The following is a 27032-nucleotide window of genomic DNA, read 5'->3' as shown; positions in this document are numbered from 1 at the left end:
ATGTTACTTTACCAATCTGTATACCACGCGGAGTTTTGTTAAAGGCTTTTCTATGGTCCACATGAACCATGTTTGGATTTGATCTGAAAACAACAAATGCTGGAGATCACAGCGAGTCAGACAGCATCCATAGAGGGGAGAGCAAGCTAACATTTTGAGTCGAGGTGATCCTTCTGAAACATTATCCTGCTTTCTCTCTCCATGGATGCTGTCTGACCTGCTGTGATCGCTAGCATTTGTTGTTTCCAGTACAGATTGCAGCATCTGCAGGAATTTGTTCCAGTGCTTCGATTCAATCTGTCGGTTGTGGTATAGATTAGCTCTATCTATCACTTGCTGCCTCTGTTATTTTGCACACGAACGATCCTGTGTTGTTAGTTCTCCAGGTTGACACATCACTATTAGGTTGGCCTTGTGCTGCTCCTTCATTAAGGGTGTTTGCTTTATTGGGTTAAATGTGTGTTTTGGAGTCTGGTTTTATCCATAGATTTCTGTCTTACAGCGAACGCTTCACATCAGATTCCCAGATTTATAGAAATAAACTCAGACAGGAGAAACATTGTTCAATTGATTTTAATTGATTTGGAGGCAACATTGCTTCATAGCCGTGGAATAAGAAAGAAAGGTTACAACTCACTGGAAAGACTGGGCATTGTAACAGATCATCTAAAGAGGCTTCACAACTGTCTACAAATTGTAAAAGTGGGACGAGGAGAAGAAACTGAAAACAGCCGACAAATCAAGCAAATAAAAAGACCTCAGTGGCAAGCAAAAAGCCAGTTCCGTCAGACTGTGGCGATTTGTCGTAAGTATAATTTGGATATTTAATTTTAACTCTTAATTGTGTCTATTTATTGAAAGGATGTATTGTTCCTATGACACATGGCCAGGGATATTGATAATTCCCTGCCACTTCACCTGACAACAAGAGTCGACAGGGGATTTAACCTTGAGGCACACCCCAGATCCTGTTCATTGTGTCCTTCAAACACAAACATTTTCTACTGGAGTTAACGGGGCAGTGGGCAAGAGTAGGCCTGTCTGTTTCAAAGCCTGCATCGCTTGATATTACCAACTCAAATATTGACTGCACATAGCACAAACTACAAAAGCTGAGTCCTTTCAAACGGGATACCAGATGGTGTATTTTTTTATTATTCACCTTCTGTCACTTGCCAGTCTTTTAAGAGCCATTGTTAGCTGGTAACATGACAGATACGAAAGTTCATGGGTACCCTGACATTTCCTGATCAACTACCTTGTTTGTGGTGGGGGCTCAATAAATGATTCATGCATTATGAGAACTATGTAACCATCAGCTTTTGTCACAGCGAGTTGTGGATAGTAAATTAACCAGGAAGTCCCAATATTGCTCCAGTCCCCTCTGTATGTAATGCCCATGATTTACATTATCAATCCTGCGATGCAAAGGTTAAGTCATGAATTCTGGAAAGGCAGTCAAAGATAACTTCAATTGTGATCCAGCAGTATAGTGTTCTGATCAAACAATCTCAACGTCACATCTAACTCTGGTTGCTTAGACACAAAGGAGACATTCAGGTGTTGGAGGAAGTGCAAAGGAGAACCCCAGGAATGATCTTCAGTGTCAGGGGTCTGAATTATGAGGAATGACTAAAGAAACTCAGAAAAGGTGGATTCGGAGATAGGAACTGCAAGGGGGAATAACAGGTCATCAAATTGAAAGGGATTATCAGAAACATTGGTTAAATTTCGAGAGTGTAACCAAAGAGTTTAGTAAACAGCAAGTGTATAATTGTTATCAGAAATTTATAATTGTCACAGAAAGAATAAGTAACATTTGTAGGGGACTGCTAGATAGAATTGTGAAAACTAGAACCATCCATTTACATGGTGTCAGACTGTAATGGTTATACTTATATCTCTGACCCCGATGGATTGTAATGGTTTTTTTTATATTCCTGACAGATTCATGGTCATGTTTATGTCACTGGCCTCGGACAATATAATAATTATATTTACACTTCTGAAACACTGTAGTGATTCTATTTACATCTCTGACTTTCAACAGACTGTAATGGCTAATTTACATCAACGACCTCTGACACAGTTTAATGATTCTATTTACATCTCTGATATCTGACAGACTGTAATGGTTATATTTATATTTCTGACCTCTGATGCATGTAATGGTAATATTGATATCACTGGCCCCTGACAGACTGTAATGATTATATTTAATCTCTGACTCTTGACAGACTTGTAATGGTTATGTATTACTTGGTGGCCATGACAGACTGTAATGACAATATTTATATTACTGGCCCCAACAGACTATAATGCCTACTTTTCTATCACTGAACCCAACAGACTGTAATGGTTATATTGCTGACCCGGCAGACTGTAATGGTCATATTTATCATCGGCCCTGACGGACTGTAATGGTTATATTTATATCGCTGACCCCGACAGACTGTAATGGTTATATTTATCATTGGCCCTGATGGACTGTAATGGTTATATTTATATCGCTGACCCTAACAGACTATAATGATTATATTTATCACTGACCCTGACAGACTGTAATGGTTATATTTATATCGCTGACCCTGACAGACTGTAATGGTTATATTTATCACTGACCCTGACAGACTGTAATGGTTATATTTATATCGCTGACCCTGACAGACTGTAATGGTTAAATTTATATCGCTGACCCCGACAGACTATAATGCTTATATTTGTATCGCTGACCCTGACAGACTGTAATGGTTACATTTATATTGCTGACCCTGACACACGTTAATAGTTCTATTTTTATCGCTGACCCTGACAGATGTAATGGTTATATTTATCATTAGCCTTGACAGACTGTAATGGTTAACTTTACCCCTGATAGAGTGTAATGGCTGAATTATATATCTCTGAACTTTGCTGACCAACTCTATCAGGTGTTGCCATGGCTACACCAAAAGAAACCTCCGTGAGGATTGGTGCGTGCCCGATCCTGTAGTCTATTTGCGAGACAGTCTGGCCGCTGTGATATACACCGACTGTTTTTGGCTGTTTCTGCCTCCAGCCTTGTTTAGGGAGACAGTCAGAGCATTCTGTCCAACAGATCAGGCACTTTCTGCCCTGCCCCGTTGTTACCTCATTATCTTCTCACCACAGCTTTCAGTGCATTTGCTCACAAGAAACACTGCTGTGCCTTTCTTTGGTGACTTAATCTTATTACACTTTGGAGGGGTACCTCCTAATTCTGAGCTTACTGTAGTTTGTGACCCCCTTTTGCTCCTTGCTATTGAAATCTTTTGTCTCAGTGAGTCATTTCGGTGGAGCCCCCAGCAAGCTAGGTGATCGGTCATGGGAATGCAGAGAAAATCCAGGATGGCCAATACCAAAACCCCTGGAGCTCCCTAGGCACACCATGATGGATAGATCCCAACATCCAGGTTGGTGGTTTGCATAAGGAACATCATGTGACTTCTGCAGCTGGGACAACTGAGTAAAACAAAGCGAATAAAATAGACTTCAACAAATTTGTCTGTTGGATAATTGGCTTTCTGCTGTAAATCACAGGCTTACCTTTGACAAACAACAGCATTTACCAAGACTCAAAATACTTCTATATATATTCTGTGTATGTATATATATATAATATGTATCTAATATATTATCTGTTGCTTTAAAATGCTGAGCAAAGGGAGATATATAGAAAATAATGGGCAGCCATTATGAGTGAGTTCACACCTCAGCTTTGATGCCTGTCCCTTAGTGACATTTCTTAATCTGCAATACAAGCACATTTGTGGTTTCCAGGACACCCTGCACATGCGCCGGGTTAAGGTTACGTTGGGTGGGAGGGGGGGGGAAGGGAGGTGAGGGAGTGGACTGAATGATATAGGCTGGAGTGCAATCCTGTTGAAGAGGTCCTCCCTACAGGGGCTCTGTGCACAAGATCATCTCCAGCTCCCGTCGATATAGTTTTCCACCGTGCGAGAGCGACAGGATGTTTTTCTTGTACGCAGTCAGTTTCTTAATATCCATCTCCTAGGGCAGAGAATTGCAAAAATAACCCATTAGCTGTGGATCTGTTTCGGTGATAAATTTTGAAAACTTCATTGTACAATTTTGTGCTGAAAGAAAAGGCACTAAAGGGAGGAGGAGATTTCCAATTTCTGTTAAGTGACTGTCGATATTAAGCAGCCCCAGGTGTAATGTTTTTCCAGTGTGATGTTTTTCCAGTTTGCCATGAATCCTCATGTCGCTGGTCTACTTCTGATTGCCCAAGGAGGGATGGTTTATTTTTCAGTCTGTGCAGCCTCCACCCAGTTCCTGCAGCATTAAAACCTTCCTGACCCCAGGAGCAGCTCGTAATTCGGAGTCCCTCTCAAATTAACACATTACAACAATGTTAAATTTTTGCAAAAGTTTATTTGGAAGCACTAGCTTTCGGAGCGCTGCTCCTTCATCAGGTGGTTGTCTTCCAATTAAACCTGTTGGACTATAACCTGGTGTTGTGTGATTTTTAACTTTGTACACCCCAGTCCAACACCGGCATCTCCAAGTCATTTTTGTAGTAAGTGACTAGTCTGTGCTACACCTACCCAGCAGATGAGTGGCTGACTGGATGGTGCAGTGACCTTCACTCCGTATCTTACCCCTTGGTGTATCTGCCCCAGGAGTGTGTGATGTACTACTATATTGGGAACTTTGTTCTGTATTTAACTCCATGCTTCATTTGCCCTGTGAGTGTTTGATGGGGACAGTGTAGAGGTAGCTTCACTCTGTCCCTAAACCCGTGCTGTATCTTCCTGGGAGAGTTTGATGGGTACAATGTTGAGAGTCTAGATTAGAGTGGTGCTGGAAAAGCACAGCAGGTCAGGCAGCATCCGAGGAGCAGGAAAATCGACATTTTGGGCAAAAGCCCTTCATCAGTTTTGCCACAATGTTGAGAGGGCTTTACTTTCAATTGTAAAGAGTAAAGAGGGTATTACTTCCAGTTTAAAACATTAGAAAGAGCTTTACTTTCAGATGAAGAGTGGAGAGAGCTTGACTCTCTATGTAACCCCACGATTGGGGGGGAATGATGGGGACAATGTTGAGGGAGCTTTACTTTTAGATTAGATTAGATTCCCTATCGTGTGGGAACAGGCCCTTCTGCTCAACCAGTCCACACCGACCCTCCGAAGAGAAACCCTGACCTGCACATCTTTGGACTGTGGGAGGAAACCAGAGGAAACCCACACAGACACGGGGAGAATGTGCAAAACAACACACAGTTGCCCGAGGCTGAATCGAACCTGGGACCCTGGTGCTGTGAGGCAGCAGTGCTAACCACTGAGCCACCGTGCCGTTAAAAGAGTCGAGTGAACTTTTGTCGGTTACCCAGTGCTGGGAGTGTTTGATGGAAGAGGTGTTGCAGAAGTGCTTTTTGTGTGTATTGAGCACACAGAACCCGACACTCCCGGACTGTCAGTATTGTAGTCCCGAACTCACCTTTTTGTTTTTCTCGTATAAATCTTTCAGTAGCGCATCCAGCTCATTACTATCGATGTAACCATTTCCATCCTGAGGAAGCAGACAGAACATAACTGAAGTGAGAAATAACAGAATCAACGTACTCTGCAACCCCCAACCCCACCCCCCACGCAGTTAGATAATAAGACGCACTGGGCACTTTGCTGATAAAGCAGTGAAGATTCTCTCTATCACAGCTAGAAGTCTTTGGGATTTTCTGCTTTGTTGGGGTCTGACCCACCCTAACCCGTCCTAGCGTCATCTCCGAGAGTCAATCTGCTTTGTGTATTTTGAGTGAAGTTCCTCCTGTCACTGTAGGTTTGTGAGGGTATGGCTTTGGCAAGGTGTGGTCAGTTAGTATCAAAGATAGTAATGTGGTCCAGCTTGTGTGGCCAGCTGCATAAAGACCATGGCCATTCAAAGAGTCCCCTTCCTACTGCTCACCATGGGAACACATGGTATTGATGACCCGGGACGATAATTTCCCATCATTTACATATTTTAAATATTCTTCCCTGGGGGCGGTTGTCTCACTTCTCTCTGAAAACCTTGGGAGGGTTGGAAGGTTTCTTGATTGAGGTAAGGGATTCTGGGAGGAAAGGGTGGTGATAAGATTCGAGGAACAAGTCAGATGTGAATACACTCAATGGTGGAACAGGCTTCGAATGAGCCAATGGCCTCCTCCTGTTCCTGTGAGTTACGATGGCTCCAAGGCACAGCTCCCACAGCACCTCTGTGTGCCTTTGAGTGAACACTTGAGATTTGTGTTGGTGTCGTGCATGGCACAGAGCATTGAGACCAACGTGTCCCAGTTACAATTCCCAGTCAGCCTTACAGACTTTCTTCGGGATGTCAGTGGGGATATTACAGATTGGCTTTAGCTTCCTTGGGCCATGGAGGGGGAAGATGATCCGTGCTGCTGCTCCTGACCGCTATCCTGTGACCAGGGAGTGTCGTGGCATTCAGTGAGAACAGAATCAGATTGTGATTGGAAACAGAGCATGCTGGAGAAACTCAGCAGATCGAGCAGAATCTGTGAGGAGAGAAACTGAGTTAATGTTTTAAGTTGGGACCTTTTGTTATGTTGGGCACGTTTCCAGGTCCCGTTCCTGCATCACGCTGGCGCCTGGTACCCAAACACACCGTTTATTTTTAGTGATCAGACCAATTCAGAGTCTAACTGCATGCTCCATTCGATTGAGGATAGCAGAGGGTTGGTACACCTGCCAATTTGTCATCGTTGAAGGATCTGCTATTGGCCACCCAGTCTTGGGAGTCAAAGGGAGGACCCTGTGGAGTTCAGGCACTTCAAAATGGCGGCATGTTCTGAAGGCTTTTGTAAAGAAGTGCAGTCGTGGCTATCTTGGAGGTTTCAGCTGATGATAGTATAGTGGAAACCAGCCCCCAACAACTTGATGCTGGGAGACCGCCCTATAGTCCGGTCTGTTGACTGGAAATTTCAAGTCGGCTTCAGAAAATCAGCCTTCGTTGTCCATTTAATTGCCTTAATGCACTAAGCGCTGCTCATCCCACCCAACCTGCACAGAACAAAAGTGCCCAGAGGTTTGTAACGTCAGCCCGGTTTTTAGTGAGCAGGGACTTAATGGCCAAGAGCACGCTCAGCCTGATTAATAACGGCAGATTCACGGTCGGCCTGCTCTCCACACGAGGCTTTAGACTATTCCACCTCCGACCTTAATCCGAAGTTCTGCCCGTTAACTTTGTTTCTCTCTCTACAGCTGGTGCTGACTCCACTGAGTATCTGTGGCATTCTCTGTGTTTTGTTCAGATTTGCAGCAACCATCGATTGGTTTGTGTCAGACTGCAGCCCGTAAGAACAGTAGAAATGGGGGCAGGGGTAGGCCATCTGGCCCATCATGGCTGACCCTTTCATGGACTCAGCTCCACTTGCCCACCTGCTCACTGTCACTCTTAATTCCTTTCCTGTTCAAACCTCAAACAATGCCTTAAAAATATTCCATGAGGTAGCTTCAAAAACACCTCTGGGCAGAGAATTCCACGGATTGACAACCCTTTGGGAGAAGATGTTCCTCCTCAACTCAGTCCTAAATCCACTCCCCTTTACTTTGAAGCTCTGCCCCCGAGTTCCGGTACTTTTACTCCATTGGAATACCAGTGTGATGACCTGGAACTGTGCCCAACATAACAAAAGGTCTCAACTTAAAACATGAACTCACTTTCTCTCCTCACAGATTCTGCCAGATCTGCTGAGTTTCTCCAGCATGCTCTGTTTTCGATCACAACCCGATTCTGTTCTCACTGAATGGCCACGGCACTCCATGGTCACGGGATAGCGGTCAGGAGCAGCAGCATGGATCATCTTCCCCCTCATGGGGGAATGATCCATTTGGGGGAGGGCTTGGAACCCTTGGGACAGTACACCTGAAATACTCACCCGCCTTTATGAGGAGGGTAAACATTTCAAACAACAGAGTCTCGATTCATCTACTCAAACAAGAAGCCTGTGATAGACCATGCAGATCTGTGTGAAGGCTTTGCATTAACACTGGGGGCGATAATTACCCGGTCATAAAACGTGAATATTGCATTGAACTCCTCTGCACTCAGTTTCATCCCCTGTGGATACAAGAAGAGGCATTAACCAAACAAATTAAGCAGATTTTTACAGTAAAATCACAAGCTCCATGTTGTCTGTCTCAGTGTGTTTTCAGACTCTGATATTTCTGTCAAATGAAATTTTTTTTTGTGCAAAGCAGTTCTTTTCTCTCACCATCCATTGTTCTCTCTGAATACATAGCGGTGAGGGTGAGAAGTTGAACTACCCAGCCCCAGGACTCTGTATTTACTCCAAACGTCATTGGCTGAATGAAATGGGACAGGTCTGGAGCTGCAGTGAAGACCTAAGAATCCGCCACTTTCATAAGCGTCTCTTCCCACCTTCGCAAAAAAAAAGTGTCCTTTGTAAAATACTCTGTGCAAGGGGTACGATGGGGATGCAACCGTGATGATGTTGCCTTCAGGGGGAGATGTAAACAGTGAGCCTCAGGGTCTACAGGATTGTTGGGGAATGAAGTTTGTCGTTCTCTCCCTCTCTGTCTTTCGAAAGCAATAATGAGGAGCAGAGGTTGGAGAATCACTGAAGTCATTGCCCAATATTGCTCAGCCAAATATCCTAATGTTTGACATCGGTTTTAAGGTAAAATCTGGGCTGATGTTGTTACTGCCTTGCCATACCCAGGTCTTGGGGGATATCTGATCCCTGGTTGTTAGGGAGAACTCTCACAAGCAGTGTGGATGCTGAGATCCATTTGCTTCCCCTTGTTCTGTTACAATGGATTCAAGAGACGTACTAGCAATTATATTGCCAAGCACGCATATTGAGGTCAGGTCCCAGAACTCTTCCCTTGAATTCTTACAGCTCCATTAAGTATACTTGGCTTTAAGCCCAGATGTTCTTAACTGACGACTTTATGTGGCTATAATAAATGTTTTTTTTCTCTGTGATCTCTTGCGAAGGTCTCAGTGTTTAGTTGGACAGTATTAAGAGGCGTGAAGTGTTCAAAGCTTCTGTTATTGGTACTTTCACAGCTGGACTGCCAAAGGAAAATGGATAGGGAGCAGAAAAATGCTTTAATGTGTAGCAGGATTCGCACTGTGCATTTGAGAGTTTTTTAAAAAAATTGAATAGCTAGGCCCTGCTGTACTTGACTTGGGACTATTTAATGGAACAGTCGAATAGAAAGCTCACTCTATATTGCAACGTGCAGTGCATCAACTGCAAGATTTGATAGGTCAGTGTAGAACACAGAACGTTACAGCGCAGTACAGGCCCTTCGGCCCTCGATGTTGTGCCGACCTGTGAAACCAACCTGAAGCCCATCTAACCCTCCCTATTCCATTATCATCCATATGTCTATCCAAGAACCATTTAAATGCCCTTAATGTTAGAGAGCCTTCCTCTATATCTAACCCCATACTATTCCTATCCTGGGAGTGTTTGATGTGGACAGCATAGAAGGATCTTTACTCTCTATCTAATTCATGCTGTCTTGCATTGGAACTATCTGATGGGGATAGTGTCAAGGAGCTTTATTCTGTATCTAATCTATCGTTGTCTCTGTCCTGGGAGTGTTTGATGTGGACTCTGTAGAGGGAGTTATACTGTGGATCTAACCCTGTGCTGTCTCTGTCCTGGGAGTGTTTGATGTGGACAGTGTAGAGGGAGTTATACTGTGGATCTAACCCTGTTACTGTATCTGTCCTGGGAGTGTTTGATGTGGACTGTGTAGAGGGAGTGTTAATCTGGATTTAACCTCCCCTGGAAGTATCTGATGGAGCGGCGTAGGAAGATTTCTGTATCTTGCCCTGTGCCATACCTGCCCAGGGACTGTTTGGTGGGATTAAGCTTTACAATAATTTGTACTGTCACTGACCATTTAGATTTTCCATATGACCTGCTGTCCACCAGTAACTGACCAACCACTTAAAACGGGCTGATTGACTACACGACAGACAAAACAGGCGAGACAAGGACAGGAAGAGAGGCAAGTAGAGTGGAAAGAGAAAAACAGGCACAGAGAATAAGAGGAGAGGGTCAGCGAATTTGGAGAAAGAAATATTGATTAAAAGGAATGTGGCCAGAGCAGGTTCAAGACAGACTCTGGGGTGGGGGGTTCAGAACAGAAAGCCTTGAAACAAAAAGAAACCAGAGATAGGAGAGATGCAAAAGAGACACAAAGATAGAGAAAAAATGGAGAGAATGACAGACAGAAAAAACATTGAGCGAGCAAAACACAGAGAGCATGGAGAAAGCAAATATACCAGCGAGAGAGAGAGAGAGAGAGAGATACACACAATAAGGGGTAAGGTTGAAACAGACAGAGGAGCAAAACAGATACAGAGACACAGCAAAAAAAGGGACAAAAGCAAGACATAAAGGAACTGAGCAACAGAGAAACACCCACTGAAAAAGTGACACAGACAGAAACACACAACTTCTGAGAAACAGAAAGACACGCAGAAATTGGAGATTCGAGAATTTCAGAAGGCGGTTTTTTTGACCTGAAGCCCATTAACATGCTTGTCCCTCATTAACCCGCACGTCCCTCACTGACCCACACGTCCCTCACTGACCCACACGTCCCTCACTGACCCTCACGTCCCTCACTGACCCTCACGTCCCTCACTAACCCTCACGTCCCTCACTGACCCTCACGTCCCTCACTGACCCGCACGTCCCTCACTAACCCTCACGTCCCTCACTAACCCTCACGTCCCTCACTGACCCGCACGTCCCTCACTGACCCGCACGTCCCTCACTAACCCTCACGTCCCTCACTGACCCTCACGTCCCTCACTGACCCGCACGGTCCCTCACTAACCCGCACGTCCCTCACTAACCCGCACGTCCTTCACTAACCCGCACGTCCTTCACTAACCCGCACGGCCCTTCACTGACCTGCACTTTCCCTCACTAACCCTCACGGCCCCTCACTAACCCTCACATCCCTCACTAACCTGCACGGCCCCTCACTAACCTGCACATCCCTCACTAACCCGCACGGCCCCTCACTAACCCGGACGGTCCCTCACTAACCCGCATGTCCCTCACTAACCCGGACGGTCCCTCACTAACCCGCATGTCCCTCACTAACCCGCACGGTCCCTCACTAACCCGCACGTCCCTCACTGACCCGCACGGCCCCTCACTGACCCGCAAGTCCCTCACTAACCCGCATGTCCCTCACTGACCCGCACGTCCCTCACTAACCCGCACGGCCCCTCACTGACCCGCACGCCCCCTCACTGACCCGCACGTCCCTCACTAACCCTCACGGTCCCTCACTAACCCTCACGGTCCCTCACTAACCCGTACGTCCCGCACTGACCCGCACGGCCCCTCACTAACCCGCACGGCCCCTCACTAACCCGCACGTCCCCTCACTAACCCGCACGGTCCCTCACTAACCCGCACGGCCCCTCACTAACCCGCACGGTCCCTCACTAACCCGCACGGCCCCTCACTGACCCGCACGTCCCTCACTAACCCGCACGTTCCCCACTAACCCGCACGTCCCTCACTAACCCGCATGGCCCCTCACTAACCCGCACGTTCCCCACTAACCCGCACGTCCCACACTGACCCTCACTAACCCGCACGGCCCCTCACTGACCCGCACGGTCCCTCACTAACCCGCACGTCCCTCACTAACCCTCACGTCCCCTCACTGACCCGCACGTCCCCTCACTGATCCGCACGGCCCCTCACTGACCCGCACGGCCCCTCACTGACCCGCACGTCCCTCACTGACCCGCACGGCCCCTCACTGACCCGCAGGTCCCTCACTAACCCGCACGTCCCCTCACTAACCCGCACGTCCCCTCACTAACCCGCACGTCCCCTCACTAACCCGCACGTCCCCTCACTAACCCGCACTGCCCCTCACTAACCCGCACATCCCTCACTGACCCGCACGGCCCCTCACTGACCTGCACTTTCCCTCACTAACCCTCACGGCCCCTCACGTCCCTCACTAACCTGCACCGCCCCTCACTAACCTGCACATCCCTCACTAACCTGCACGGCCCCTCACCAACCTGGACGGTCCCTCACTAACCCGCATGTCCCTCACTAACCCTCACGGTCCCTCACGGTCCCTCACTGACCCGTACGTCCCTCACTGACCCGCACGGCCCCTCACTAACCCTCACGTCCCTCACTAACCCGCACGTCCCTCACTGACCCGCACGTCCCTCACTGACCCGCACGTCCCTCACTGACCCGCACGTCCCTCACTGACCCTCACGTCCCTCACTGACCCGCACGGCTCTCACTGACCCGCACGGCCCCTCACTGACCCGCACGGTCCCTCACTGACCCGCAGGTCCCTCACTAACCCGCACGTCCCCTCACTAACCCGCACGTCCCCTCACTAACCCGCACGTCCCCTCACTAACCCGCACTGCCCCTCACTAACCCGCACATCCCTCACTGACCCGCACGGCCCCTCACTGACCTGCACTTTCCCTCACTAACCCTCATGGCCCCTCACGTCCCTCACTAACCTGCACCGCCCCTCACTAACCTGCACATCCCTCACTAACCCGCACGGCCCCTCACCAACCTGGACGGTCCCTCACTAACCCGCATGTCCCTCACTAACCCTCACGGTCCCTCACTGACCCTCACGGTCCCTCACTGACCCGTACGTCCCTCACTGACCCGCACGGCCCCTCACTAACCCGCACGTCCCTCACTGACCCGCACGTCCCTCACTGACCCGCACGTCCCTCACTGACCCTCACGTCCCTCACTGACCCGCACGGCTCTCACTGACCCGCACGGTCCCTCACTGACCCGCACGGTCCCTCACTGACCTGCACGTCACTCACAAACCCGCACGTCCCCTCACTAACCCGCACGGCCCCTCACTGACCCGCACGGCCCCTCACTGACCCGGACGTCCCTCACTAACCCGCACGGCCCCCCACTAACCCGCACGTCCCCTCGCTAACCCGCACGGACCCCCACTAACTCGCACGGCCCCTCACTGACCCGCACGTCCCTCACTGACCCGCACGGACCCCCACTAACCCGCACGTCCCTCACTGACCCGCACGTCCCTCACTGACCCGCACGGCCCCTCACTAACCCGCACGGCCCCTCACTAACCCGCACGGCCCCTCACTAACCCGCACGGCCCCCCACTAACCCGCACGGACGCCCACTAACCCGCACGTCCCTCACTAACCCGCACGGTCCCTCACTAACCCGCACTGCCCCTCACTAACCCTCACGGTCCCTCACTAACCCTCACGTCCCTCACTGACCCGCACGGCCCCTCACTAACCCTCACGTCCCTCACTAACCCACACGGCCCCTCACTAACCCTCACGGTCCCTCACTAACCCTCACGTCCCTCACTGACCCGCACGGCCCCTCACTAACCCTCACGTCCCTCACTGACCCGCACGGCCCCTCACTGACCCGCACGGTCCCTCACTGACCCGCACGGCCCCTCACTAACCCTCACGTCCCTCACTAACCCGCACGTCCCTCACTAACCCGCACGGCCCCTCACTAACCCTCACTAACCCACACGGCCCCTCACTAACCCTCACGGTCCCTCACTAACCCGCACGGTCCCTCACTGACCCGCACGTCCCTCACTGACCCGCACGGTCCCTCACTGACCCGCACGGTCCCTCACTGACCCGCACGGCCCCTCACTGACCCGCACGTCCCCTCACTAACCCGCACGTCCCTCACTAACCCGCACGTCCCTCACTAACCCGCACGTCCCTCACTGACCCGCACGTCCCTCACTGACCCGCACGTCCCTCACTGACCCGCACAGCCCCTCACTAACCCGCACGTCCCTCACTGACCCGCACGTCCCCTCACTAACCCTCACTAACCCGCACGTCCCTCACTGACCCGCACAGCCCCTCACTAACCCTCACGTCCCTCACTGACCCGCACAGCCCCTCACTAACCCTCACGTCCTTCACTGACCCGCACGGCCCTCACTGACCCGCACGGTCCCTCACTAACCCGCACAGCCCCTCACTAACCCGCACGTCCCTCACTGACCCACACGTCCCTCACTGACCCGCACGTCCCTCACTAACCCTCACGTCCCCTCACTAACCCTCACGTCCCTCACTGACCCGCACGGCTCTCACTGACCCGCACGTCCCTCACTGACCCGCACGTCCCTCACTGACCCACACGCCCCTCACTGACCCGCACGGCCCTCACTAACCCGCACATCCCTCACTAACCCGGACGGTCCCTCACTAACCCGCATGTCCCTCACTAACCCGGACGGTCCCTCACTGACCCGGACGGTCCCTCACTGACCCGGACGGTCCCTCACTGACCCGCACGGTCCCTCACTGACCCGCACGTCCCTCACTGACCCGCACGGCCCCTCACTGACCCGCACGGCCCCTCACTGACCCGCACGGCCCCCCACTGACCCGCACGGCCCGTCACTAACCCGCACGGCCCCTCACTGACCCGCACGGCCCCCCACTGACCCGCACGGCCCCCCACTGACCCGCACGGTCCCTCACTAACCCGCACGGCCCCTCACTAACCCGCACGGCCCCTCACTAACCCGCACGGCCCCCCACTAACCCGCACGTCCCTCACTGACCCGCACGTCCCTCACTGACCCACACGTCCCTCACTGACCCGCACGTCCCTCACTAACCCTCACGTCCCCTCACTAACCCTCACGGCTCTCACTGACCCGCACGTCCCTCACTGACCCACACGCCCCTCACTGACCCGCACGGCCCCTCACTAACCCGCACGGCCCCTCACTAACCCGCACGGCCCCTCACTAACCCGGACGGTCCCTCACTAACCCGCATGTCCCTCACTAACCCGGACGGTCCCTCACTAACCCGCACGGTCCCTCACTGACCCGCACGTCCCTCACTAACCCGCACGTCCCCTCACTGACCCGCACGGCCCGTCACTAACCCGCACGGCCCCTCACTGACCCGCACGGCCCCTCACTGACCCGCACGGCCCCCCACTGACCCGCACGGCCCGTCACTAACCCGCACGGTCCCTCACTAACCCGCACGGCCCCTCACTAACCCGCACGGCCCCCCACTAACCCGCACGTCCCTCACTGACCCGCACGTCCCTCACTGACCCACACGTCCCTCACTGACCCGCACGTCCCTCACTAACCCTCACGTCCCCTCACTAACCCTCACGGCTCTCACTGACCCGCACGTCCCTCACTGACCCGCACGTCCCTCACTGACCCACACGCCCCTCACTGACCCGCACGGCCCCTCACTAACCCGCACGGCCCCTCACTAACCCGGACGGTCCCTCACTAACCCGCATGTCCCTCACTAACCCGGACGGTCCCTCACTAACCCGGACGGTCCCTCACTGACCCGCACGTCCCTCACTAACCCGCACGTCCCCTCACTGACCCGCACGGCCCCTCACTGACCCGCACGGCCCCTCACTGACCCGCACGTCCCTCACTAACCCGCACGGCCCCCCACTGACCCGCACGTCCCTCACTGACCCGCACGGCCCGTCACTAACCCGCACGGCCCCTCACTAACCCGCACGGCCCCTCACTAACCCGCACGGCCCCCCACTAACCCGCACGTCCCTCACTAACCCGCACGTCCCTCACTAACCCGCACGGCCCCTCACTGACCCGCACGGCCCCTCACTAACCCTCACGTCCCTCACTGACCCGCACGGCCCCTCACTGACCCGCAAGTCCCTCACTAACCCGCACAGCCCCTCACTAACCCGCACGTCCCTCACTGACCCACACGTCCCTCACTGACCCGCACGGTCCCTCACTGACCCGCACAGCCCCTCACTAACCCGCAAGTCCCTCACTAACCCGCACAGCCCCTCACTGACCCGCACGTCCCTCACTGACCCACACGTCCCTCACTGACCCGCACGGCCCCTCACTGACCCGCACGGCCCCTCACTGACCCGCACGGCCCCTCACTGACCCGCACGGCCCCTCACTGACCCACACGTCCCTCACTGACCCGCAAGTCCCTCACTGACCCGCACATCCCTCACTGACCTGCCCGGCTCTCAGAAACACCTTCCACACAAAACCTCCTGTGCCTAAAAAACCTGCACGTCCCACACAAACTGGTCTCTCCTTTAGTGTTTTGTTTCTAGAAATGAACGAATTCATTCTGTTGGATTGAGTACCTGTCTGATAACTCATCCCTGGTCTCTCCAATTTGGTTGTTCAGTTTTGAAGGGTGGGCATCTCATTCTGGGCCAGCAGTTTTATCCCATCCCAACCGTGAAGGTGATGGTGAGAACCCTTCCTGAACCACTCTTCATTTGTGGTACAAAGACTCACAATGCTATTGGGGAGAGAGTTCCAAAATTTTGACCTAGTGACAGTGATGGAGTGATGATATATCTCCAAGTCAGGGTGGTGAGTTGGTTAGGAGGGGAACTTATAGATGGTGGTGTTCCCAGGTATCTACTTCCCTTGTCCTTCAAGATGGTGGTGGTCATGGATTTGGAAGGTGCTTTCTAAAAAACCTTGGTGAATTTCTGCTGTATATCTTGGACAGGGTTGGTTAGCTCAGTTGACTGGCTTTGCACTGGAGAGTGACACCTACAGTTTGGGTTCACATCCTACACCTGCCTATGAGACGATGAAGGACTTTCCTTCTCAACCGCTCCCCTTGCCTGATGTGTGGTGATCTTCCAGTTAAACCACCTCCCACTGTCTCTCTCTAATGAGAGCAACCCTGCATTCTGCTAAGCAAATGGTGACCCCTCCCCCCCCCCCATTGATTTTGGGGGTGGTGCTCAGTTGGCGAGGCGGCTGGTTTCCAATGCACAATGATGCCAAAGGCATGGCTTCAATTCCCAAACTGGGCGGGTTTACCATGAAGGTAGTCCATACTGCAGCTCCTGAGTGCCAGTGGTGGGGGGACTGGATGCTTACGAATGTGGTACCAGTCAAGCGGGGGCTGCTTTGTCCTGGATGGTGTCAAGCTTCTTGAGTGTTGTAGGAGCTGCACCCATCCAGGCAAGAGGGGAGTATTCCCTCGGACTTTTGACTTGTGCCTTGTGAGGGGTGGACAGGCTTTGAGGAATGAGGAGGTGAGTTCCTTTCTGGATTCCTAACCTCTGACCTGTTCTTTTAGCCACTCTATTCATGTGGCTAGTCCAGTTCAGTTTCTGATCAATGATAATCCTGGGAGTGGGGGATTCAGTGATGTTCATGCACCTACTGTCAATGGGGAAGTGGTTAGATTGTCTCTTTTTGGAGTCACTTGCCACTTGTCAGTCCAAGGCTGGACACTGTCTAGGGGTTTTTGCTGCATTTGAATATGCACAGCTTCAGCATCTGAGGAGTCATGAATGGTGTTGAACATTATGCAGTGTGAACATCGCCTCCTCCGACATTATGACGGAGGGAAGGTCATCGATAAAGCAATTTAAGGTGGTTGGGCCTCAGACACTACTCTGAGAAACTCCTGCCGAGATATTCTAGAGCTGAGATGACGGACTTCCAACAACCACAACCATCACCCTTTCTGAGGTCTGACTCGAATCAGTGGAGAGATTTCGCTGGAATTCCCATCAACCCCAGTTTTGCTGGGATCCTTGATGCTGCACTCGGTCAAAAGTGGCTTTGATGTCAAGAGCCACTCTCACCTAACCTCTGGAATTTATTTTTAATCCATTTATCCAGGGTGTGGGAGTCATTGGCTGTGCCAACATTTATTGCCCATCCCTAATTGTCCAGAAGGCAGTTAAGAGTCAACCCCATCGCTGTGGGGTCTGGAGTCACATGTAGGCCAGGCCAGTTAGGGATGACAGTTTCCTTCCCTAAAGGACATTAGTGAATCAGATGGTTTTTAAAACCCAATTGACAATGGTTTCATGATCATCATTAGACTCGGAATTGCAGATTTAAAAAAAAATTAAATTCAAATTCCACCATCTGCCTGAGTGGGATTTGATCCCATGTCCTCAGAACACTGCCTGGGTCTCTGGATTACTAGTCCAGCGATAATATGACGCAGCCATTGCCTCCCCAAATTCAATGTTCTTCATCCATGTTTCAACCAGGATAGCTATAAGGCCCAGAAACCGAGGGGCTCTGGGGGAGCCCTAACTGGGTATCACTGCTGAGCAGGTGCTGCTAGATAGCACTGTTAATGACACCTTCCATCACTTTCCTGATGACTCCGAGTAGAGTGATGGGGCAGTAATTGGCCAGGTTGGATTTGTCCTGCTTTTTATGTACAGAACATACCTGGGCAAATTTCCACATTGTTGGGTAGATGCCAGTGTTGGTGCTTGGTGAGGGTTTTGGCAAGTCCTAGTACACATGCCTTCAGAACTGTTGTTGGAATATTGCCAAGCTCCATGGCCTTTGCAAGATGGAGCCAATCGAATTGGCTGAAGATTGGTATCTGCGATACTTGGGGATTTGTGAAGGAGGAGTGGATCATCTACTCAGTGCTTCTGCCTGAAGATTGCTGAGAGAACTTCAGCCTCAGCTTTTGCCCTGATGTGCTGGGCTCCTCCATGACTGAAGATGGGTATATTTGTGGAGGCTCCTCCTTCAGTGAGTTGTTTAGTTGTCCACCATCATTCACGGCTGGATGTGGAAGGACTACAGAGCTTAGATCTGATCTGTTGGTTGTGGGATCGCTTAGCTCTGTCTATCACTTGACGTTTATGCCATTTGGCATGGAGGTAGTGCTGTTTTGGTAGCTTCATCAGGTTGACACCACATTTTTAGGTAAGCCTGACGCTGCTCCTGGCATGCCCTCCTGCACTCTCCATTTAACCAGGGTTGATCCCTTGGCTTGATGGTGATGGTTGAGTGGGGGATATGCTGGGCCAAGAGGTTACAGATTGTGCTGGAGTACAGTTCTGCTGCTGTTGGTGGCCCACAGTGCCTCATGGCTGCCCAGCCTAGAGTTTCAAGATCCGTTTGAAGTCTGTTCCGTTCAGCACGGTGACAGTGCCGTGCAACATGATGGAGGTTATTCTCAATGTGAAGGTGGGACTTTGTCTCCACAAGGACAGTGCGGTGATCCCCTCTGACCCGACACTGTGAGGAACAGATGCAGCTACAGCTAGCAGATTGGTGAGCATGAGGTCAAGTGTGTATTTCCCTCTTGTTGGTTCCCAGTCTAGCAGCTATGTTGTTTAGGACCCGAACAGCAGTGCTGCTGCTGAGCCACTCTTGGTGATCCTCCACCCAGAGTACATATTGCAGCCTGACTGCCCTCAGTGCTTCCTTCAAGTGCTGTTCAACGTCAGACTCCAGTGTCAATGTTGATGGCTCCGAGGGCAAATTCCCTCTCACCTGTAAACCACTGTACCACTATTTCAGTTGGGCCTGAGACAGGACATACACAGGGATGCCAGTGGTGATGCTGTAAGGTACAATGACACCATGAGTAATGGCTATCAGGCTGTTTCTTGACTCCCTTATGAGACAGCCCTCCCAATTTTGGCACCAGCCCTCAGATATTGATAATAAGGACTTAGCAGAGTCCAGAGGGCTGAATCTGTAGCTCTTGTTTCCAGTGCCTAGGCCAATACGGGTGGTTGGTCTTGTATCATGCCTTTTTAGAAGAATTCTTAAGCAGTTGACACAACAATTGGTCACGAGGCCATGTCAGCTGGCAGCTAAAAGTCAAATACATCGCTGTGGATCTAGAGTCACATGTCAACCATGGTCATTAGATTCCAGATATTCCTAAATTCAAATTTCACCATCTGCCATGTTGGTATTCACCATGAGCCTGTGTCCTTGGGTCCTAGTCTCTCCTGCTAGTGGGAACATCTTCATATCCACTGTGTCGAGGCCTCTCAGTATTCCATTAGGTTCAATCAAATCCCTCCACCCCTAATCCTTCTAAACTCCATTGGGTATAGATTCAGAACCCTCGACCGCTCCTCACAGGACAAGCCCTTCATCCCCAGGATCATTCTGGTAAGCCTGCTCTGGGCCCCTGCCAAGGCCAGAACATCTTTCCTAGATACAGGACCCATTGCTCACAATATTCCAAATGCAGTCTGACCAGACCCTTACACAGCTTCAACAGTAAACCTCTGCTGTTGTATTCTAGCCCTGTTGAAACGAAAGCTAACCTTGCATTTGCCTTCCTAACTGCCAAATGAACCTTGTCAACCTTATGGACCATGAACCAAATGCCAACCTAAAGCGAATCCTTAGCGAGGACTCCCAAGTCCCTTTGCACTTCAGATATCTGAAGCATTTCCCTGTTTAGAAAATAGTCCACACCTCTGTTGTTCCTCCAAATATACATAGTTTCACACTTTTCCAGGCCGTATCCCATCTGCCACTTCTTCGCCCACTCTCCTAGACTGTCCAAGTCCTTCTGCAGCCTCTCCATGTCCTCAACACGACCTATCCCTCTACCTTTCTTTCTGCACACTCAGTAACAGTGCCCTCAGTTCCTACATCCAGATTGTTAATGTATAACGTGAATATTTGAGGTCCCAACTACTGCCGAACTCCACTCGTCACCTGCTGCCACCCTGAAAAAGACCCCTTTTATCTCAACTCTCTGCCTTCTGTCAGTCAGTCAATCCTCGATCCATCCCTTGCCCCTAACACCACGGGCTCTTATCTGACTTCGTAGCCAGTTTTGCGGCACCTTGTCAAAGGCCTTTTGGAAATTTTGGGAATGCCTTCAGGCCTTAGCATGCCAACATCGGGCCTTCCTCAGGATCAAGGGCCCCCGGAACAGAAGTCCTGGCATCGAGAGGCGGGCAGACAATCTGCAGCTTGCAGCTGTATTAAACAGAACACCTTAGAGAGACTGTTGCCGGGAGGACATCCACCCGAGGCTTCAGATTGTTGCTAGGCCCGCGCCACAAGTGAGCAATGGTGGGAGGACAGTCTTATTGTCCTGGAAGTGCTAACCCTGTCGCCATCTCCACCAGTGCTGTCAGACCCACTGAATACTTCCAGTGCTTTCTGTTTCGAGTTCAAATTTACTGTACCTGCACAATTTTGCTTTTATTTCAGCTGAAGAAATGGCTTTACCATTTAGTAAAAAGTCAATCATTTTCTTTCTCTGAGCATACTTAAACAGGAACATACAGTGAAACACAGACAATGACAAACTAGCTACACATGAACACTGTAACACTGAGGAAACGTCTGTTATTAAATGGTGGAATGTTATAAAGTGAAATTAAAATCACCTTAACACTGACACTTACCTTCGGTCCTATGCAATCCTGAGAGTAAAATAGAATGTCATCAATCTTTCGCATTTAAGACTGAGCTTTACCTGCAAAAAGCTCCCTCTTTCTTGCTGGAAACAGCTATTTTTTAATTGTAATTGCTGTTTGGTATTTACCAAAATGCACGGGTTTGTGCTGGAGAATGAAACACTTTTTTAACTTGACCAGCAATAGGCATTCCTGGTCAGATATGGATGCAGATGAAAGCTCTGTACCAGCCCCCAACAAGCTTAAAGCACCGCAATGGGATTTTCCCATTTGCTTCATCGGTTATCATGTGGCCTTTGAGTCAGGTTGCCTGGAAATGGTACTGGGGCTAATAAATTAATTTCATGTTATCTCTTTAGGGTGGTACAATGGCTCAAAGGTAAGCACTGCTGCCTCACAGCGCCAAGGACCCGGGTTCAATTCCACCCTCGGGCGAGTGTCTGTCTGGGGTTTACACGTTCTCCCTGTGTCTGCTCCCACTGTCCAATGATGTGCAAGTTTGGGTGGACTTGGCCATGGGAAATGCAGGGTTACAGGACAGGGTGAGGGCATGGGTCTGGGAGGGATGCTCTTGGCAGGGTCAGTGTATCTATGAAGGGCTGAATGGTCTGCTTCCACACTCGTGATTCTAAGATTGCTTGCAGACAGAGGAGAGTGTGGTGCTGGAAAAGCACAGCAGGTCAGGCAGCATCCGAGGAGCAGGACAGTCGACGTTTCGAGCATAAGCCCTTCATCAGGAATGAGGCTTGTGGCCCAAGGGGGCTGAGAGATAAAAGGGGGAGGGGGTGGGGAAGGTAACTGGGAACGCAATCAGTGGACAGAGGTGGGAGTGAAGGTGATAGGTCAGAGAGGAGGGCAGAGCGGATAGGTGGGAAGGATGATGGACAGGTTTATCTCTCAGCCCCCTCGGGACACCCTCTCCTAGCTGATGAAGAGCTTATGCTCGAAATGTTGCTTCTCCTGCCCCTCGGGTGCAGCCTGAACGGCTGTGCTTTTCCAGCACCACACTCTTCAACTTGGACTCTGCAGCGCTCACTTCTTCTCAGTGACAGAAGAGGAGCCTGTAGTTCCATCTGTTTGGGTTGCATTTGTAATCTGGCCCTAAAGCTGAGAGACCGGTGACTGACGCTAGGTCCTACTCACTCGCTGTAGCTATTCTTGAATTATTTTTTGAATGACTCCCGATAACTCCAGTGAGCCCAGGTTAATTTAGGAACACAGTGGGCTATCTAGCCTCTTGAGTATGTGCCATCACCATTCAGTGACTGATTTGAGATCTATAATTCCATGTAACTGCTCTTACCCCTCACTTTCGTTGACAGCAAAGTGTGAATCTTCGACTTAAATTCACAAACATCAAATGTCATTTGATGAACAGAGTTTCTCAGAATGGCCTGGCAACAATTTTTAGACTACACTCTCTATTCCTCAACTCCATAACCAGAAGAATTAGACTTGTTTTGTATCTGCCTTGCACTGTTTCTTGAACCAGACTGACCTCTAACTTTCCAACTAGCGGGGAATACCACCTAAATTTGTGTAATCTCTGTAAAATTTAATCCGGACAGGAAAACAGGGATGAAATTGATTACCGAGGAAAAAGTGAGAACTGCAGATGCTGGAGATCAGAGCTGAAAATGTGTTGCTGGAAAAGCGCAGCAGGTCAGGCAGCATCCAAGGAACAGGAGAATCGACGTTTCGGGCATAAGCCCTTCTTCAGGAATGAGGAGAGTGTGTCCAGAAGGCTAAGATAAAAGGTAGGGAGGAGGGACTTGGGGGAGGGGCATTGGAAATGCGATAGGTGGAAGGAGGTCAAGGTGAGGGTGATAGGCCGGAGAGGGGTTGGGGGCGGAGAGGTCAGGAAGAAGATTGCAGGTTAGGAAGGCGGTGCTGAGTTCGAGGGATTTGACTGAGACAAGGTGGGGGGAGAGGAAATGAGGAAACTGGAGAAATCTGAGTTCATCCCTTGTGGTTGGAGGGTTCCTAGGCGGAAGAGATTGATTACCACCAGCAGCACAAAACTTGCTTGTAATGAACTGGGGCACCATAGTGGTTCAGTGGTAAGCACTGCTGTCTCATGGCACCAGAGTTTGCACATTCTTCCAAGTGCTCTAGTTTCTTCCTACGGTCCAAAGATGGGGCATGGATAGGGTAAACAGACAAAGTCTCTTCCCTGGAGTGGGGGAATCCAGAACTAGAGGGGCATAGGTTTAGGGTGACAGGTATAAAAGGGACCCAAGGGGTAACTTTTTCACGCAGAGGATGGTACGTGTATGGGATGAGCTGCCAGAGGAAGTGGTGGAGGCTGGTACAATTGCAACATTTAAGAGGCATTTGGAGGGGGATATGAATAGAAAGGGTTTAGAGAGATGTGGGCCAAGTGCTGGAAAATGGGACTAGATTAGGTTAGGATATCTGGTCGGTATGGACAAGTTTTTGTTCTGTACATCTCTATGACTCAATGTGCAGGTCAGGTGAATTGGCCTTGCTAAATTGCCCACCCTGTCTAGGGATGTATAGGCTAGTGGGTTAGCTGGGGGAAATGCAGGGTTACAGCATGGGGTGCACCTGGCTGGGATACTCTTCAGAGGGTTAGTGTGGATTTGATGGACTGAATGGCCTACTTTCACACTGTAGGGATTCTATGAATTGCAGCCCATTTTTCACCACTGTAGTTTTTACTTTATCTTGAACTTGGGAAGTATTGCCAAGGTTTTGAATTTCAACTCCTAGGAAAAGAGACGGTGAAACAAGAGTTTGAATTATCATCCTGTGAAGTTCAGGAGGAAGGATTGCATGTGAAGAACTGACTGCTGATTTGCTACCAAGCCATTCTGTGCTGCGTATGTGAATCCTTGTCCAGCCCAAACATCGTTCCTGTGGATCTGGAACTCCCAAGTCCAGTAATCCCTTCCTAAGATGTAGTGCCCAGAATTGTTAACAATATTCCAGGTGTAATGGAAATATGCTGAATGGGACTTCCACCCCTTTCATTTCTAGTCTTATTGTAAATAGCCTGGCATGCCCATTCGCCTTTTTTGAATATTTTCTAAACCTCTCTGTGAAATTGTATTGATCTGTGAACCTAGGTCATACTAGCCCACCACAGTTGTTATCGATCTCCTCTGTTTCTAACGTTTCACCATTTAGGAAGTGCCCTAAATCAACCTCTTTATGATCCAAAGTGCATGATCTCACAACGGGCAGCACGGTTAGCACTGCTGCCTCACAGCACCAGGGTCCCAGGTTCGATCCCAGACTTGGGTGACTGTCTGTGTGGGGTTTGCACGTTCTCCCCGTGTCTGCGTGGGTTTCCTCTGGGTGTTCTGGTTTCCTCTCAGAGTCCAAAGATGCGCAGGTCAGGTGAATTGGCCATGCTAAATTGTCCATAGTGTTAGGTATGTTAGTCAGAGGGAAATGGGTCTGGGTGGGTTACTCTTTGGAGGGTTGTGTGGACTTTTTGGGCCAAAGGGCCTGTTTCCACACTGTAGGGAATCGAAAACAGCCAATACTTGTAACGGCTTTGCCCATTACAATAATAATTTTAGTGTCATTGGCAAATTGGCTTTTATATCCCATCATCCAAGTTCATAATAAATGCAGTGAATAATGCAGACCCGACACAGATCATATGGATCACAGCCAGGGACATCCTTCCAATTGGACTAATATAAACAGAAAGTAGACACTTCTGATGAAGGGTCATATCGGACTTAAAACATTAACTCTATTTCTTTCTCGACAGATGCTGCCAGACTTGCTGAGCTTCTCTAGCATTTTCTATGCTTCTTTCAGATTTCCAGCATCCACTGAATTATGCTTTTTATTTTTCCAATCGGAATACCTGCCCACTGTTGTTACGTATGCTCCCTCTACTCAGCTCATTTCTGAGCCAGATCAACACAGTTTGTCTTTAATTCCATGACTTTCAACTTTGGTTAGCGATCTCTTACACGGAACTCAAATACTTTCCGGAAGTTCATCTGTGTAACATCCACGGGAATTTTCCTAACTACTGCTTTAGAGCCATAGAATCATAGAGTTGTACAGCATGGAAATGGACTCTTCGGTCCAATTCAACCATGCCAAGCAGGTATCCTAAATTTACCTAAATTGCCAGCATTTGGCCCATATTCCTCTAAATCCTTCCTACTTTTGTATGCATCCAGATGCCTTTTAAATGTTGTAATTGTACCAGCCTCCACCAGTTCCTCTGGCAGCTCATTCCACACACGCACCACCCTCTGAGTGAAAAAGGTGGCACTTCGGTCCTTTTTAAATCTTTCTTCTCTCACCTTAAACCTATTGCGTTCTAGTTTTAGACTCCCCTAACCTGGGAAAAAAGACCTTGTCTATTCACGCTATCCATGATTTTATAAACCTCTGGGTCACCTCTCAACGTCCAATGCTCCAGGGAAACAGCCCCAGCCTATTTAGGCCCTCGCTGTAGCTCAAGTCTTCCAACCCCGGAAACATCCTTGTTAATCCTTTCTGCACCCTCTTGAAGTTTAACAACATCTTTAGTTACCTCTTTAACGAATTCAAATAGATTTGTCAGGCACAACCTACCCTTCACAAATCCACACCGATTCTCTCTCTCTCTTTGGAAACATTTTAAGGTGTTTGGTCATTTAGTCCTCAAGTACTGGTTCTGACAAGTCTGTGCAGCAGACGTTAGGCTAACAGCTTTAGAATTCCCTCATTTCCTTTGATCACCTTCTTAATTAATGGAGAGACTCATTCAATTTTCCAGTCTGATGGAATAGCTCTTGAATCAAGGGAACTTTGGAAAGCAACAGTTTGGACTCAGAGACTAGAGACTGGTCTAGCGCCTATTTGACCTGGATTAAATGCAGCTCAAACTAATGTGATGGGAGTATTCTACGGGAGGTGAACTTAGAGTAACTACAACATGTTCCAAAATCCACAAGATAAAACTGCTGGGATATGGGTTTGATTGCCAGTTTGAAAGGCATTGGTTGGTAAGAACTGGATGTGTAATGTTGGTCCCATTAGGAGAACCTGTTCTGAGTGTAGGACTAGGGTCCATTGGTGGGCAGCTGGTGGAGAGCTTTAGTCTGCATTATCCCATGCTGCAATGTGGAGAATTTCAATTTCCAGCACTGATATTCTTTTCTGGATGAACGTAAAACAAAGAAAACTGGTTAAAAATATTGAATGTAGCAGAGACATTGAACAGACAAGAGACGACATACAGTGTTAAACAGTCTGCTTCCACTGATGGACACGAACAACTAACCAACTGGATTGGTTTCTTTAGCATACCAAAGCATCACCAAGTGGTACTGATCCTGAACAGTGACTTGGAAGAATGGGTTGCAAAAGGTTTGACAGAGATGCAGAGGTGTGATGAGTGAAGGTGAAGTAGAAGGGTTGACTAGCCAAGTGAAGCCTATGATTGGGATACAGCACTGGGGTGGGGTGGGGTGGGGGGGGGGTGCACTGAGGACATAAGGAAGGATGTAGAAATAAAGACAAAGTCATTGAAATCCACTCAGGACAGCAGGGATGTTCAACGTATGAGACATGACAGGATTCAGGTGGTCGGGTTGCAATTGTGGAAGTCAAGTGAAGAAGCTGAGCACAGAGGAAACAAAAGCATGGCTTGGCTGAAGGTAGGCGATGCCATGGAGGTGCAAGTAGAATATGGACTTTGAAGCTCAGTAACAAACACAACACCAAAGTTACTCCCTGATAGCTTCACCCTCAGCGAGAAGCTGAGGTGAGACGATGGCTAGGAGGCAGACTGAAATGGCGGAAT

General features: G+C 49.6%; 1 protein-coding gene across 3 annotated transcripts in view; it reads right to left on the bottom strand.

Annotated features, from left to right (window-relative positions):
- Positions 1-557: 557 nt before the first annotated feature.
- calb2a (calbindin 2a) overlaps positions 558-27032 on the bottom strand; it is a 322740-nt gene continuing 296265 nt past the window's right edge. For 2 of the 3 annotated variants that reach the window (XM_072547589.1, XM_072547590.1), the window contains exons 9-12: positions 21239-21256; positions 8044-8097; positions 5479-5550; positions 558-4029 (exon numbers count right to left, since the gene is read on the bottom strand). In XM_072547589.1, the coding sequence (XP_072403690.1) occupies positions 3916-4029; positions 5479-5550; positions 8044-8097; positions 21239-21256 (258 nt within the window). In that variant the 3' untranslated portion in view covers positions 558-3915. The remainder of the gene's footprint in view (positions 4030-5478; positions 5551-8043; positions 8098-21238; positions 21257-27032) is intronic. The other variant, XM_072547591.1, reaches the window with a different exon arrangement.

Source organism: Chiloscyllium punctatum, chromosome 26 (genome assembly GCF_047496795.1).
Source record: "Chiloscyllium punctatum isolate Juve2018m chromosome 26, sChiPun1.3, whole genome shotgun sequence".
In the NCBI taxonomy this organism is placed as follows: Eukaryota; Metazoa; Chordata; class Chondrichthyes; order Orectolobiformes; family Hemiscylliidae; genus Chiloscyllium; species Chiloscyllium punctatum.
This window is presented reverse-complemented; position numbering and strand designations above follow the sequence as displayed.